At 33.9% G+C, this 16,347-nt stretch overlaps 1 protein-coding gene across 4 annotated transcripts in view; it reads left to right on the forward strand.

Moving 5' to 3' along the window:
• Window positions 1-16,258, forward strand: part of STRN3 (striatin 3) — a 92,959-nt gene extending 76,701 nt beyond the window's left edge. For 3 of the 4 annotated variants that reach the window (XM_019754512.3, XM_074328122.2, XM_019754513.3), the window contains 8 exons: window positions 1,181-1,356; window positions 1,542-1,589; window positions 1,886-2,007; window positions 4,627-4,794; window positions 6,135-6,275; window positions 9,193-9,300; window positions 14,455-14,541; window positions 14,618-15,271. In XM_019754512.3, the coding sequence (XP_019610071.1) occupies window positions 1,181-1,356; window positions 1,542-1,589; window positions 1,886-2,007; window positions 4,627-4,794; window positions 6,135-6,275; window positions 9,193-9,300; window positions 14,455-14,541; window positions 14,618-14,787 (1,020 nt within the window). In that variant the 3' untranslated portion in view covers window positions 14,788-15,271. Of the gene's footprint in view, window positions 1-1,180; window positions 1,357-1,541; window positions 1,590-1,885; window positions 2,008-4,626; window positions 4,795-6,134; window positions 6,276-9,192; window positions 9,301-14,454; window positions 14,542-14,617 lie in introns of all 4 variants that reach the window. The other variant, XM_019754514.3, reaches the window with a different exon arrangement.
• The last annotated feature ends 89 nt before the right edge of the window (window positions 16,259-16,347 follow it).

Here is a 16,347-nt window from a genome sequence, read left to right on the forward strand (position 1 = left end):
GTTGAAGTGACTTCTTTATAACTATTCTCTTTGTGGTGTTTAAATTTTTCTTAGATATTGTGGTGGATTCCTTAGGAGTCTGGGATGATTGATTACCTTAAAATACTGGTTGATAAATATCTATCTTGAGTAGTCAACTCTCAATTACCTACTCAAATTAAGCCATATTTTGGTGCGAATAAGAGAACAGTAGAGAACCTGAATCACTTATTTGCCTTCAGGATACTTCTTAAAAAGCAAGTTTTATTTTTGAACTTTTATTTTTTTTTTAAGGATAATTGTTAAAGTTAGCTTGCCATTTCCTGAATACTTAGTCCTACATTTGAGGGATGGGGGAGGACAGAGGTAGGATGGAAGGATGGCGTTAGAGGTGAAACTAGTCGTGGATTAAATTTTTTATAGACAATAAAGACTCAATTGAGAGTTAACTATACTTAGATTTTGTATTAATGCATTTGCAGTTCTTCAGCAAATTAATTTTTTCCTTTTTAATTAATTCAGTTTTTCTACATTTTACACTTAATGTTAGCATGCTTTTGAGACATCAGCCTTGGTGGGCTGAATTGTTCTTATTAAAATTTTAAAGTACATAAAGAAATAAATTCTAGTAAACTTTTGACTACTTTGGAAGAGGTTTCACAGCCTATCTTTACAGATGGAGAAATGAAGGTAAAAAGATTAACCTCTTATCAGTATCAACGATAATGAAAACGGGATGAAAATATTCTTAGACTTTTAGAAAGTAACTTGCTGCCATTAAAAAATTCACATGCTAATTTTCAATAATAACAATTTATTATTAATATTGTACCCTTGGATTTTTGCTAGTAATTTATATAATTTTTATTGTTTTCATGTAAAGTATTGCTACATGGTAGTTTTTTTGGTGTTGTCACTCACATTTAATAGGACCTTTAGGTTTAGCCTGATGATTAGGTAAAAGAGATTAAGGGACTCCTCATTTGATCTAGGTATTTGAAAGCTAGTGAAATTTTCTTTTTAGTTCTTATTAAATGATAAAGGTTTATTATAGTTTTTAAGGTACATTAAATATCTACTGGACATTTTAGCAAAGCAGTTTTAAATATATGTTTTAAACAGACCAAACCAAGAAACAAAAATTCCACATGCCTATCAATTTACTACTTTTACCACTAAATATTGTGCTCTTTCTTTTTAGTTGCCTGCCAATAAAGATGCCTTTCGAAAGACATGGAACCCCAAGTATACACTACGTAGTCATTTTGATGGAGTACGGGCATTAGCTTTTCATCCTGTAGAACCTGTGTTGGTTACTGCTTCTGAGGACCATACTCTGAAACTTTGGAACTTACAAAAAACAGTTCCTGCCAAAAAGTAAATATTTTAATGTTATCCTGTGTTTTTTTCTTCCAAGTTTGCTAATAATTACAAGTAATTCTTCTTTATGGTCCCATGTCTTTTATGTGTTCATTTGATCTTAACTAATGACTCTTGAATATCAACCAGTGATGTATGATTGTTTAATTGTCTTCTCCTCCCCACCTCTTTCCCCCTTTTAGGAGTGCCTCTTTAGATGTAGAGCCTATCTACACATTCAGGGCCCACATGTAAGTTTCATTGAATTAATACTTAATCAATAGCCATAGTTATTGTTAACTATTATTTATCAATCCTCAAACCTTGTGATTTTTTAATGTTTGTTTTGTATTAAGAAAGACAATAGTTGAATAATGTTTTATTTGATTAATAATTGTATTAGTGAGAATATAATCAGTACTGTTCAAATGTACATGTTTACCTTAACCAGTTTTTAGATACCACATATATTCAGAGGTTGGGGGATGCAGATATAAATTGTTTCTTAGGCTTTATAAATAATTTTTTCCCTCTTTCCCTATAATAGTGGTCCTGTTCTATCATTAGCTATTAGTTCTAATGGAGAACAGTGTTTTAGTGGTGGTATTGATGCGACCATCCAATGGTGGAATATGCCGAGCCCTAATGTGGATCCATATGATACATATGGTAAGTAAAAGGTTCAGGATGTATTTTTTTAAGTGACTGGAGCTGGCAAAAGTAAATACCTCAAATATTATTATAAGGTTGTTTAAACATATATTAATGTCCTCGTTTAGTTCTTCCATTCAATAAAGCACTCCATTGCTTTATTAAAGAGAAAAATTAACTATGCCATAAATATTTAAGCTGGTACTTTATGGTAGTTTTATGCTGTCCAAAAAATAAACTATATTAATTAAAGCATTGATTAATTTCAGCATTAGTTATAAAAAAGAACAAAACTTAAGGAACAATCTTTTAAACTTTAAGAAATAGCTTATGTAGTTCAAAATACCCTTTTGAAGTATACAGATCAGTAGTTTTTACTATATTACAGGATTGTGCAGCCATTACCACTATCTAATTCAGAATGTTTTCATCACTACTTTTGGACACAAGTGATTACATATGTGATAGTAGCATTTAGTGAAATGGGCAGAACAGGTGTGAGAAGATAAAAGATGGTGAGTTCGATTTTTAGGCATGTTAAGAGACAGCATTATCAAGTAGGTAAAATCAATATCAAGATATGAGAATGCATAGTATAACATGGAGAGTGTGTTGTATAGAGAAAGAAGAGAAGGGACTTTGATATTGGGAAAGTGGTTAGAGCAAGAGAGCCAACAAAGGAAACTGAAAAAGGACTGGCCTTTGACGTTGGAGGAAGTGCAGGAGAGTGTGGAAATATACCAAAAGAAGAAACCATTCTGAAAAGAAGGAAGCAGTCTGCACTTTCAAATGTCACTGAGAGGTCTAATAATATGAGGATAGAAAGGTTCCTTTTTATAAGTGACATAGGTTACCCAGGTTTGGCCAGCCAGAACGAGGTTGATTGCTAGGGCTAAAACCAGAGGGTGAAGGGACCTCTGGGTAACCTTTCAATACACACTTTATGGATGAAAAACACTGTGCTTAGGAGGAGGAGGGGAGAGGAGGAGAGATGATCAAAGAAAGAAAAATATTACTAAGTTTGTGGTAGGATAGAGTTCATCATTGGTGATTTTAGCAAGGGTTGTTTTGGTGTGGTGTTGGTATTAGAAATCATGTTAGAGTGATTTGGAGAGTAAATGGGACATAAAAAGGCATATTTATTCTACGCTCTCCTACTGTTTAAGGTAATGAAGGTTTTTTGGTTTTCTTTTAATGTTGTGAGATGCTGGAGCTTATTTGTTTGCTTGTGGATCCCAAGGAGGAGGAGAATTTGTGTCCTAGGGAAACATGAAAGCAAGTTAGTGAGTTGAATGGAATCCAGAATCACCTGATGGAATTAGTCTTTGATGGGAAGGAGGACAGTTCCTTACTTGTATCTGCAAGTGCAGTGAAGATAGCTTTAGACCAGGGGTGTCTAAACTTTTTTCATCATTTTTCACCAAGGGCCATATGCGGTAAAATACACAAACAGCCGGGCCACTCACTCAGGGTGAAGTACGTATTGCCTCACCTAGTTTATTTAAGTAAACTAAATATATTTTTGGAATTCGCTGCGGGCCAGTTAACAATGGATTGCGGACCGCTGTTGGCCCGCGGGCTGCAGTTTTGACACCCCTGCTTTAGACACTAGCAGATTTCTAGTTTGGGAGGCAGGAAGATGGGGAGGGCTTCTATTTCAGTGCTGTATTTTCTCAATGAAGTATGAGAGAAAATCTCTCTCTTTTTTCTTTTTTTTTCTTTTTTATTGGGGAACAGTGTGTTTTTCCAGGACCCATCAGCTCCAAGTCAAGTCGTTTTTTTTTCAATCTAGTTGTGGAGGGCTCAGCACACTGCTCGTTTCCACTATGTGGAAATCAAACCGGTGACCTGGGTATTATGAACACTGCGCTCCAATAAACTGAGCCAACCGGCCACCCGATAATCTTTCATTAGGGAAGGAGGTTGGGAACTGTGTGAATTGCAGAGATGATAAGAAATATCTGTGGAAGGTGGGAGTTTACTAGAGAAACAGGATTGCAGAACAAAAGGATTCATAATGTTTAGCCACCATGTCCATCAAGTGATGAATGGATAAATAAAATGTAGTATATCCATACAATGGAATATTACTCAAAAACTGAAGAAATTAAGTACTGATACATGCTACAATACTGATGAACTGTGGAAACATTATGCTAAGTGAAAGAAGCCAGTCACAAAAGGTCGTTTATATGAAATGTCCAGAATAGGCAAATTTGTAGAAACAGTAGATGTGGAAAGGGAGGGAGGAAGAATTTGGGGGAAATGGCTAATGAGTGATGAAAGTGTGCTAATGTTGGTATGGTAATGACACAACTCTGTGAACATATTTAAAAACATTGAATTGTACATTTTAAATTGGTGGCGTGGGAATTATAGTTCAATAAAGTAGTTTTTAAAAAAGTATATGTTCCTTACAGAAAATTGCAAAAATGCAGGAATGTATGGGTGGGAGGAAAAAATAACCTGTAACTCCACAACTTAGAAGAGATGGCCATTGTATACACTTTGGTTTATCTTTATAGTTGGTATGTGTTGTCTTATACTTAATTATATGGTAAGTTATCGCTATATACCAAAGCATTTCTATTAAACTTACTTTGGCTAATTTTTGTTTGTTTGTTTGTTTCTTCCCAGAGCCAAATGTTCTAGCTGGCACTTTAGTTGCTCATACAGATGCTGTCTGGGGTCTTGCTTATAGTGGCATAAAAAATCAATTACTGTCTTGTTCAGCAGATGGCACTGTTAGGTTATGGAATCCACAAGAAAAATTGCCATGTATTTGCACTTACAATGGAGACAAGGGTAAGTAAATTTTGCCTGTATTTAAAAAAAAAAAAAAAGAAAAGGACAAAGCAACTGATTTACTATTTCTTTGTTACTCCGAGAGGTACATTGAAAGAATTTTATAAAGCTTGTGATAATCTTTTTACTTTGTCTTTTTTTATTACATAAACAAGAAAGGTGCTTTGCACATATAACCTGTAGCTCAGTGCTTTTTTTCACCTTTTTCAGGACACGTCTTCTTTAAAAAATAAAACTATTTGTATGTAAAAGTGGAGTAGACAGATGAGGCTACTCATGGGGACAGCATGAGACCCTCTGCCTGCTTCAGGCAGCTGCCTAGAGAGACTGCAGGGATTAGTCTCAAGTTCAGCTGGAAACATGTGTGAGCACAGTGGTTGAGGAGTCTAGCCATAATCATTGCAATAGCACCCGTAACTAGAAGTACAAACTGAGTTACATGCATGGTTTCAAATCTTTTCCTGTCAAAAAAGGCTGTAACCAATTTACCTTGTGATAATCCATATATTTATATACCTGTATTAGTCTTATTTTCCAAGTTATTTTTTAAAGTCAGACCTTTTATTTTTATTAAAAAGTATGTTTTGTTTTAAAACATATTGGGTGAATGGTTTATATGCTTAATTTTATTGGGTCTCTTAGATACCTTAGTGATTCTAATAGTTTTTCAATTACCCAAGCTTTAGAGGTAAAAATTCATTTAGATATTTGTTTCTAGCTTCATCCAGGTAATTAATTGCTTGACTCCAGATTTAATCTAGTTGTGCATTGATCTGGCTAGTTCATTCTATTATGTTAAAGAGAGAAGTTGCTGCTCAGGCTTGAGGATAGTACTGCATCAGTGAATTCCAGAGTCCATGCTTCATTTTCACAGATCTGAAATTTTGACTTGTATGAGCAACTTGATAAGGCTTATAGGTCTCAGCCAGGTGAACAATTTCCCAAGACAGTGATGTGAGAATGCTAATTTATCGTTTTATAATTTATCAATTTTCATAATTTTATATCATTTTATAATTTGTCATTGGCAAGTGGACCAAAAGACTCAGTCAGTATTTTTTTTCTCTCTTAGAAGAAAATGCATAGAACAAATAACTTTTGTACATGTCTGCTCTCACTTTAAGAGCCCTCTTGCTATATTTTTCTTATATGTTAAATAGAATGTCATAAAACTTTAAATAATTGAGGGGAAGTTACCTATTACAGCTCACCATCTTAACACAAGTGCTTTCTTTTTCATTATTAACATTTCAAGAATATTCTAATTCCTTTTTCTTACCCGAAAAGCAGAGATTTCTAAAATGTTGTGTTTACACTGTATCTCTTTGGGCTCCTTTCAGAGCATGGAATACCTACATCGGTTGACTTTATAGGCTGTGATCCAGCTCATATGGTTACCTCTTTCAACACTGGTAGTACAGTAATTTACGATTTAGAAACATCACAATCATTGGTGATGCTTTCATCACAAATAGATTCTGGTAAGTTTTCATGGGTTTCTTTGAAACTAAAATGAATTACTACACAATAGAGAGTGATCTTTTAATTTTCATATTTTGACTATTTGAATTTTGGGTGGAAAAATAGCTTCAGTGTGTTATAATTGTACTTATTTACATTATTTCTACCATTTCCTCAAATTATTCTTAAAAGCTTGGGTGGGTGGGTATAAGGTGATAGAGGAGTGAGTAGAGAATGTAAAGTTGAAAACAGAATAATTTTAAATATTTAATGGAAATATGAGGTCAGTTAAGTTCGCGAACTCATCTTAGAAAAAGTACTACATACCTCACTTCTGAATATCACTATGGTCACCTTCAAAGACACCAGCGTCTAGTCCGCCCTTCAAAGCAATTTTGGAGCTCTTTTTCTGGAATGGCCATCAGAGCTGTCGTCGCATTACCCTTAATGTCCTGATTGTCATCAAAATGTCTTCTTTTCAATATTTCTTTTATCTTTGAGTAAATAAAAAAGTCATTGGGGGCCAGATCAGGTGAGTAGGGGGCGTGTTCCAATGCAGTTATTTGTTACTGGCTAAAAACTCCCTCACAGAGAGTGCTGTGTGAGCTGGTGCATTGTTGTGATGCAAGAACCATGAATTGTTGGCGAAAAGTTCAGATCGCCTAACTTTTTCACATAGTCTTTTCAGCGCTTCCAAACAGTAAAGTTGATTAACTATCCAGTTGGTACAAATTCATAGTGAATAATCCCTCTGATATCAAAAACGGTTAGCAACATTGTTGCAACAAGTTCACGAACTTAATTGTCAGACCTCCTACATGTGGAAGTAAAAAAATAATGAGCCTGAAGAACTCATCCAGCTCCAATAATTATGTATAAATGGCCAATGTTGTAAATGTATGATGTAGTATATGTTTTACAATTTATTTAAATACAAGTCCAAATAAGGCCCATGTATTTGTGACTGGCAATCTGTCTTTCAAGTCGCTTTTCACCTGTAGGTTCCCCCTCCATCTTTTATTTCCTTTGCATTTTTTAATTGAAGAAATTGTGTAGTTCGTCTTAATAGAATTTCCCACAGTCTGGATTTTGCCAGTTGTGTCCTTGGGGTATCATTTAACATGCTCCTCTGTTCATTTACTTCCTATAAATTGGCAATAGTTCTAGAGGTTTATTCTAATTCAGGTTCATTGTTTTTAATTGTCTTCATTTTCAAGTTTTCAAATTTTTTTGACAAAACTACTTCATAGAAATTTGTGAACTTTTATCAGAAGTAAATATTTTCTAGTTTATTTTTTTCTTATGTTTTCAGTCTTGATGATCATTACATGGGTCTATTGATTCATTAGCTGTTGAAAGTGATTTTCTAATTCTATCATTACTTCTCCATTTATTAGGTAGAATGTTTCTATAAAAAGGAACACCCCTCATCAGCAGTTTGGTTGCTTTAGAGTTAGAGATTATAAAGGAAAGGTGTGATAAATTACTGATTCCCCCCCTTATTTACCAGTTTTCAAAACAATAATGAGGTGGTTCTTCAGCATCCTCCAGAGGCTTTGGGTGTTGTTTGTTTTTATTATCATTATAGTCTCTTGGAGATAAATGTATTTGGTGTGTTTCAATCCATTGCAGGTATTATCTTTATTACTACTCAGATTATTTCATCTTTGGTCAGTGGGAGTTTAATCAAGTTGGCTCCTGAGTTTTTTTTGACACAACCCTGGTAGTCATTGATAGTTTTCTTTCTGATATGATAAGAGTTCTATGTTCATCTTGTTCATTTTGTGCCCCAGATCTGAAATCAGCCATTTATGTCTAAGGAGCTCTGGTTTCTTTTAATGGAAAATGGCATTTAGAGACTACAGTCTAGGTGCTAGGCTATTGGGTTGGTCCTCATAATTTTCATGGTTCTTGAGTTGGTCATTAGTTTAGGCTTTTTCAGTGGACAGAGCCACATATGCATTTTTTAAAAAGAAAAACACTGATAAATTCATACAAATACTTCCAATTCAAATTCAGATTTATCTCATTGAGTTCATGTCTTTACCTCATTTTAACTATACCAAAACTCCTGGTTTTCAGCAAAATCATCGTAATTTCTCGTTTTATTTATCCCACAGTACACATGCAGTCATTTCAGAATAATACCAAAACCACCACAACAGTTGGATGGCAGCTAGTATTTTGTACTTAATGTATACTCATTCCACCAGGGATGGGCAGTCTAATTACTATGCTTTGAAGTATTTCATTTATTTGTGCTTATACCAATTGGATATGCAGTTAAGTTCATTTGTTTAATTTTACTTTTGATTTTTCGTGACTTTTTAAAAAAATAATTTTATAATGATGTAAAACATTTACATAGTTCCATGATCAAATCTCAAACCAAATTATAATCAAAGTAGTGTCCGTCTCAGTGTCTTTTCAACCCTAGTGCCTCTCTTGCTTCTTACATAGGTAATTAGACACACACACTCTCACAGGGTTTTTTTGGTAATGTGTTTAAGTTCGGTTAAGAGTTCATGTATACATGTGGAATGATTGATTTACTTAAAGTCAAATAACATTGTAATGTTTTCCCATTTGTTTTGAATCTTCTCTGTTCTCCCTCATCTCTAATCAAAAATTAAGAGCTTGATCTTTGGTTTTTAAGTCTTTTAACAATTTTAAACCACATCTATTGACAGTCTGCATTAAAATACTTATATTGTTTCCTAAACTTGAGTCTAGTCCTGTCCATATAATAGGACATAATAGCTTAAACTTTTTTTTTTTTTTTTAAAGAAATTGTATCACTTGAGAGCCCTAATTTCGTTCTTAGTTTGTAATATACGAAAGCTTTGTTTTTTGTTTTTTGTTAAGTCTGAAAAAATTATCATTTAGTTTCTAATTGAAGGTTTGAATTTTAGTGCATTATCTTCCTTTACTTTTCAGATTTGCAATCCAATAATCACATTAACAGAGTAGTAAGTCATCCCACACTTCCTGTTACAATAACTGCTCATGAAGATAGACACATCAAATTTTTTGACAATAAAACGGGTAAGTAGGTTGTTTTACTTTCTTTACAATCATATTCTGTAAATTTGAGGTGATCAAAAATAACATTCTTTCATTTAAGATATATTGGATTTTTGACTTCAAAATTGCCAAGTTAAACCATTTTATTAATAACTCAGATTTTTGCTTTACTTAATGTTGCACACTCATAATATATGTTAACTTTTATCCTTAAGTATATATATAATAGCTTGCCTACCTATTATTTCTTCATGTCCTCATTTAAATACAAACCCTTCCATTTGAAATTTTTTCATTCAGATTCTGTTGTGAATTAGTATAGCAGAAGAGGTGTCTTTCTGGTGTTTGGTGTTTCAGATACGTTCTTAAAATTATTTCTTGGTGGATGAAATGATATAGTGGAAATTGATTTATTGTTATCTTCCCAGTATTTCTTGTCAGGAAACTTGCCAGTTATATAAAAGTCAAATCAAATTTTAATTTGGGTTGTTTCTTTACGTTAAGGACCCCTGTTTCATCTGTTATTGCCTAGAATACTACATAAAATATCGTTTGCTCTCTTTCAGGAAAGATCTGACAGCTAGAGAGGCTTCTTTGAGGAGAAGCTAAAACAGGGGTATTCAAAGACTTCCAAATAAGAAACTTAAATGTTAGTTGCAAGATTATTGCAGGGGAACAAATTACCAAGCAAGACAGCGAATCAGAACTATAGATTTCTCTTTGAAGGTTATATAGGACATGGTCATAATTTTTAGTGTTTAGAGTCTTAACATAAATCCCTTTATTCAAATAACACTTTCATGGATAGATTCCTTTTAAATCAGTAGAACACTTGAGAAGAGAATGGATAGTCCCAGGTGTGTATTGCACAGGAAAGACGATTCATATTCACGTGAATGTTCTCAATTTAACACCTTATCAAATCAATTCTTTGAACATTTTTTATGAAGCTAAAGATCTTCTCCAGCTTCAAGAGCAAAGAGATAATTTCCTTTGTTTCTAAAAAGATTCTCTTTTAGTAGTTATTGAGGATATGCACTTGTATGGGAAAGTTCAGGAATTTTAGTAGTTGTATTAAAAGCAAAAAGTGAGTCGAACTTTTTTACTGAAAAGAAATCAAGAAAGAGTGGTAATAATATTTTAATAACAAGTAAGGAGCCTATAGCCTTTCAAATTATTTGTAAGTGCTACCAATTTATTTTGTTATTTCTGTTAACTAGTCTAGTACTTTATCTGAAGATAACTGAAGCAATAGGCTCCAAGCAATGGAAAAAATTCTTTCTAAATCAATCTCTCTCACTTTCACTCTCACACAGTCACATACACATACAACATTGAGTTAAATTAAACTGTATTCACATATATTGTTTTCAAAGAAATCCTTCTTTGAAAATTGGTAATTCATTTAAATGTGATAAACTAGCATAGCCCCATAACTGGTATTTTCCGGCTAGCTAAATTATTAATAGAATATTATTCTATCAATTGAGTTAGTAAATTTACTGAATTTTTCATTTTAAACATTATAGAAATCAATACTATGAATGGGTTCAATGAATATTTAGATTTTAAAAACAGAAATGTATTTAGCATTTTGTACTCTGTACTGCACTGGCTACTATCGTGTAGAAAATGTGGTTTCTGCTTTCTGGAGAATGCCTGTTGTCTGGGAGAAATAGGATGTGTGTAGTGTGTGCACACACACATACGTGCAGGAAGAGGAGCCCTGCTAGATAAAGGAGTCTTCACAGAGTGAGGGTTTGAGCTTTGCCTTGAAGGAATGGTAAGATATATTTTCTAAGTGAGGAAGGTAGTAGAAATTTCAGATCAGGGCCTATTTTGTTGAGGCGTGGTAGGAGCTTGGGCTCATGCAGAAGTTTTTTATAGGCAAAGCCAAAGAGGTAAGATTGGAGGAGGAAAACAGAATCTACTCAGGGGGACTTCTCAGAGCCAGGCTAAGAATGATGATTTTGGTTTATGCCCTGCACTGTGAAACCCACTTAAAATATTTGAGCAGGGGTTTGCAAAATTGGTTTAGAAAGATTATTTAAGTTGTACTATATGGGAGATCCTTGACTTTAAAGAATTTAAAAGTTTCAATTTCTGTTTACTGCGGAGAGGTCTTTGGGGCTCATGATTATTAAAATTTTAGTGGAGATACAAATTTAAGTTCCATGTACTGTGCCTACGAGACTTAGCTAGTGACTGAGTCTAGGAGAGAAGGTGTATAGGGGAGGGACCTGGAGGACTTGTGGGAAGAAGATCCTGATTGGTTGTGAACTCATTCATTCAGCAAAATTGACTGAGTATCTGCCATATCCTTAGCACAGTTCTCAGTGCTCAGTAAGCAAAACAAAGACATGCCCTGTCCTCTTGTAGCTTATAAACTAATGGCGTATTACTTATTGTGAGACATTGTTCTATTTGATTTACATAATATTAACATTTGCTCTTCTAATAACTCCGTAAGGCATATGCAGTACTATTATTTTCGTCCTACAGTTTAACTAAAAAGCTTAAAAGAAGTTAAGAAATTTGTACAGTGTTACACAACAGAAAAAATGCAGGGGTTGAGACTCAAACCCATGTAGTTTGCTTGTAGAGCCTATATGTTTTACATCAGTCTGTTTCTTCTCCATTTCATAGGGGCCCACAGTACTAAGTCAAAGGGCTTAAGGTGCCAGGGAGGGGACAACAGGTGACTGCATGCATCCTCTATTTCATCAGTTATAGGAGGAAAGAATTAATCTTGGTCGGGGACGAGGGGTGGCAGCAGAGACATGGGGCCAAAGTGAAATTGGTTAAATGTGAGAAGTTACAAATTAGTGTTGCTGAAGGAGGGGTTGTTAGTTCTTGGGAGGGGTTAGAAGCTCTGACTCCTGTGGTTACCAGTGGAAGCCCAGCATCCAACTTGGTTCAGCATTGCACCTCTTTGTACGTTGTCCAATGAAGGTGGGAGGAGTCTCTCACATTTTGAAGTGAGTATGTGGAGAGGAAGGGTTGACTCTAAATTGACAACATATCAGTGAGGACTCATTTAGTGTACAGGCAGGAGAGTTGGGAGTTAAACTTGGAAAATTATAGCACCCTTAAAGAAATGGATCGGTCTGCTATTTGAATGAAAGCATTCTTTGGTGTAAGACATGTTAAATTTAGGACATACGGGATCATTCTCAGGAGAGAATTCAGAACTAGACTTGTGAATTAAGAGTTACCATCATAGGTTTGACATTTTTTAGGGAAGCTAATGATGTTTGTTACTTAAAACCCTGTTGTTTTGAGATTATTGTCCTGGAGGCCAACAGTTTCATACTCTGGGATTTCTTTTATTTTTAAATAGAAATTCTGAGAGGAATGGATTCTAGAACTGATAAATCAATTATGTTGGAATAAGCAATTAAAGATAGTAGTTGCATGATTTTTCTGTTCTTCAAGGATAGTGGAGAAGAATCTCTAAAATTATTCTGTTAATCAGACAAATGTGGTTTGAAATGATGAGAAACTTTAATTTTGTCCTCAACTGGTATCGTGTTTCCCCTAAAATAAGACCTAGCCGGACAATCAGCTCTAATGTGTCTTTTGGAGCAAAAATTAATATAAGACCCAGGTATAGTATAGTATAGTGTAGTGTAGTGTAGTGTAGTGTAGTGTAATAAATATAATATAATATAATATAATATAATATAATATAATATAATATAATATAATATAATATAATATAATTATTTATATAATTTAATATAATATAATAATGTAATACTGGGTCTTATATTAATTTTTGCTCCAAAAGACGCATTAGAGCTGATGGTCCGGCTGGGTCTTATTTTCGGAGAAACACGGTGTTAGTATTACCAGAAAATGCTAGGACGTTTTATGTTTTTCAGAGAAACTTTTTGCATACTTGATTGTGTTGTGGTTTTATATTCAGGTTAACAACTCTAGCCCCATAGCAAAAGTAGCCCCATCACAAAAGTAGGTCTAGTTCGTGTTCCAGTGTGATATGTCATCAGGGGACCAGAAGCATGTCAGATGATTATAATTAGAATTCTGGAGAAGGTCTCCATCTCTCATTAGGAGCAACCCAGGTATTTGAATAAGACTCTGCTGATTGAAACGGGAGGAAAATTTTAAAGTATCAGTATTTGCTATTTTATTCCTTTCTCAGATAAATCAATTTATGATGTTGCTTTCTATTCAGCAAAAGCATATATTGCCAGTGCAGAGGCTAATGCCCTTGTTCCAAAGTATTTGTGCAACACAACTTTGTGTTCACAACTTGTTTTTTAATTTCAACTTGCCCTTAAATCCCATTTGCTTGCCAAATCTTCAGCGAAGGTATTCATTAAGTTACATTTTCCAAAATAGTGTTTTTGTTACTATGGGGAAATCCAGAATAATTTCTCTAATATACTTCCACCCTCCTCCCCTTTCTTGTTTCTACTATGTAAAATGATTGACATTTCAAAGGATAAATCAATTTGATTATACTAGAATCTTTAGGTAGGAATATATTCTTTAGTGATTTATCATCAACCGTGTCGATAAAATAATCTTTATATCTCTTAATGAGAAAGATCCTTTCTCATTTCATTTTAATTCCAGTTTACCTGATCTTAAGCCTTTGGTGCAACCCTATAGTCATTATGTTTTCCTCTATCAAATACTGTCAAATTCATGTCACAGACATCTTTATAAGAAGTAACTGGGAAAGTTCTTCATTAGAATTAAAATTCTCTTTAAGATATTAGAGTGGATGAACCTTGGAAACATTATACTAAGTGACACAAAAGAGCCACATGTTGTATGATTTTATTTGCATGATGCATCCAGAAAAGGCCAATCCATAGAGAAAGCAGATTAGTGGTCACCAGGGACTTGGGGGAGTGGAGAAAACAAGAGTGACTGCTTAATAGGTTTGGGGCTTCCTTTAGCAGTGATGAAAATGTTCTCAACTAGTTAATGGTGATGGTTGCACATCAGTGAATGTTCTAAAAGCCATTGAATTGTACCCTCTCAAATGGTTAAAATTGTAACTTTTATGTTAGGTATATTTTATCACAATAAAAAAGTTTGCTGTAGTGATTGTCTCTTTTATGTCGATGTTTTATAGTTGCTGATCTCTCAAGTTAGTAGCTGTTTGTTAGAACTTAATCTTCTCTGTTATGTTTTATTTAGGTAAAATGATCCATTCTATGGTAGCTCATTTGGATGCTGTTACAAGCCTAGCAGTAGATCCTAATGGAATCTATTTGATGTCTGGAAGTAAGTCTGAACTTCTTGTATTGCCCACAAACTTTATAAGAGAATTGTTACTCAGTCACACTTTGTTCTTTTACAGGCCATGACTGTTCTATTAGATTGTGGAATTTGGACAGCAAGACTTGTGTGCAAGAAATAACAGCACATAGGAAGAAATTAGATGAATCAATTTATGATGTTGCTTTCCATCCATCAAAAGCATATATTGCCAGTGCAGGGGCTGATGCCCTTGCCAAAGTTTTTGTGTGAATCAACAGAAACTTGCATTATAACTACAGATTGGCTTGGACAGAAAGAGGGTCTACATCACTGCCATCAAAAAAGGTTACTGATATGACACTACATGTGATCTGCCTGATGAAGGCTATTTAGGGCAGGCAGAAATTGGTGGGAATCACATCTTAATGTCAGGCTCATTAATTTAATTGTAATTACTGTATTTTGTGGGACAGAAAAAAAGGACTCCAGTATTTGTGGCCTATACTGGATATGAACTGAGCGTATTTCTGTTTTTTAGGTATCTTTAAGCCAATGTGGAGTCTGATCTTGCAAAAGGACTTTTATTTTGGACTCTGTGTGCTGCCTTAGGGTTAGGAATGTGGTGCTCTTGTTGGGGGGAAGTGAGCTCCAAGAGTAGTTTTTTTCATCTCTTAGTGATCTTCTGTTCATCAGTTGAATGCCACAGATTCCCTTTTAAACTTATTTTGCTTTAAAAAAAAAAAAGAAAAGAAAATTTAACTTAAAATATTTTAGCATTAGTTGCACAAAATGTTTGGATAAAATTCTAGTTTTTATAAGTCTTTTTATATATTTAGCCTGTCACAACAGTGCTCAAGATTGTATTGAAGTTTCCTGCATTATACAACCCTAAAACACAGAGATCTCACTGACCCGCTGCCGTGTAACCACACTTTCCTTCTTTTGCCTAATACAGCTCAGCTAAGTCCTCCATAAGATGCTAAATCACCTTCATCATCACATAATTGTCTTCATAAACCGGGGACTATTAAGTGTATTAAAATGAAAACAGTGGGGTTTAGTACTCCAAATGAACTCTTAAAAAAGTAAAAAAAACTAATCTTGGCATTCTATCACTATGTGATATTTTGTACATCTTACTGTATTTACAAGTTTATTTATCAAGGATTATCCATCTTGCTAATAGCCTATTATTTATTTCACTTTTTGTTGGTCTTTTTATCCTTTTATTAATGTGTTAAAGGAACCTGTATATCTATTTTGGAACCATTGAATAGTCTAAAATAGACTAAAAATGGAATATTTTATAGTTTAAGTTACATACCAAGGTGATTCCCCCCAGATACATATCTTGGTTTACCATGATTCCAAACAAAACTATCTTGTTTAAAAATATTTGGAGTAAATTTTTATTTACATTACAAATAGGATACAAAAATAGTTGAATCAGGATACAGAAATCAGTGTTGGGACTAGTTATCCCTGTTTTATTTTTTCCAGATGTGCTTAATTTTATGGTGTAACTGAAGATTTTGTTTGTGTAATGCATGATTAAGACAATAAAATATTTTTTCTAGTCTTCCAAAAAACTTTTCTGATCAGTTTGCGAGTTTTGTAAGGTTTTTGTTTTACAAACTATGAATCAGCAAATTTTTAAGATTGTACCACATAGCAAACATACAGCTGTTGCAAAATAATGTATATAAAATGCATATAATAAATATTAAATTGTGTACCTGTATGTTACTGTTGGCTACATTATTTTATGTTGAATAATAAAGTGCAATACTTTACGCTCCATCATTAAACTAGGAAATGATGATTTCACAG

This window comes from Rhinolophus sinicus, chromosome 3 (genome assembly GCF_057876585.1).
Source record: "Rhinolophus sinicus isolate RSI-liver-muscle chromosome 3, RSI-T2T, whole genome shotgun sequence".
Classification (NCBI taxonomy): domain Eukaryota; kingdom Metazoa; phylum Chordata; class Mammalia; order Chiroptera; family Rhinolophidae; genus Rhinolophus; species Rhinolophus sinicus.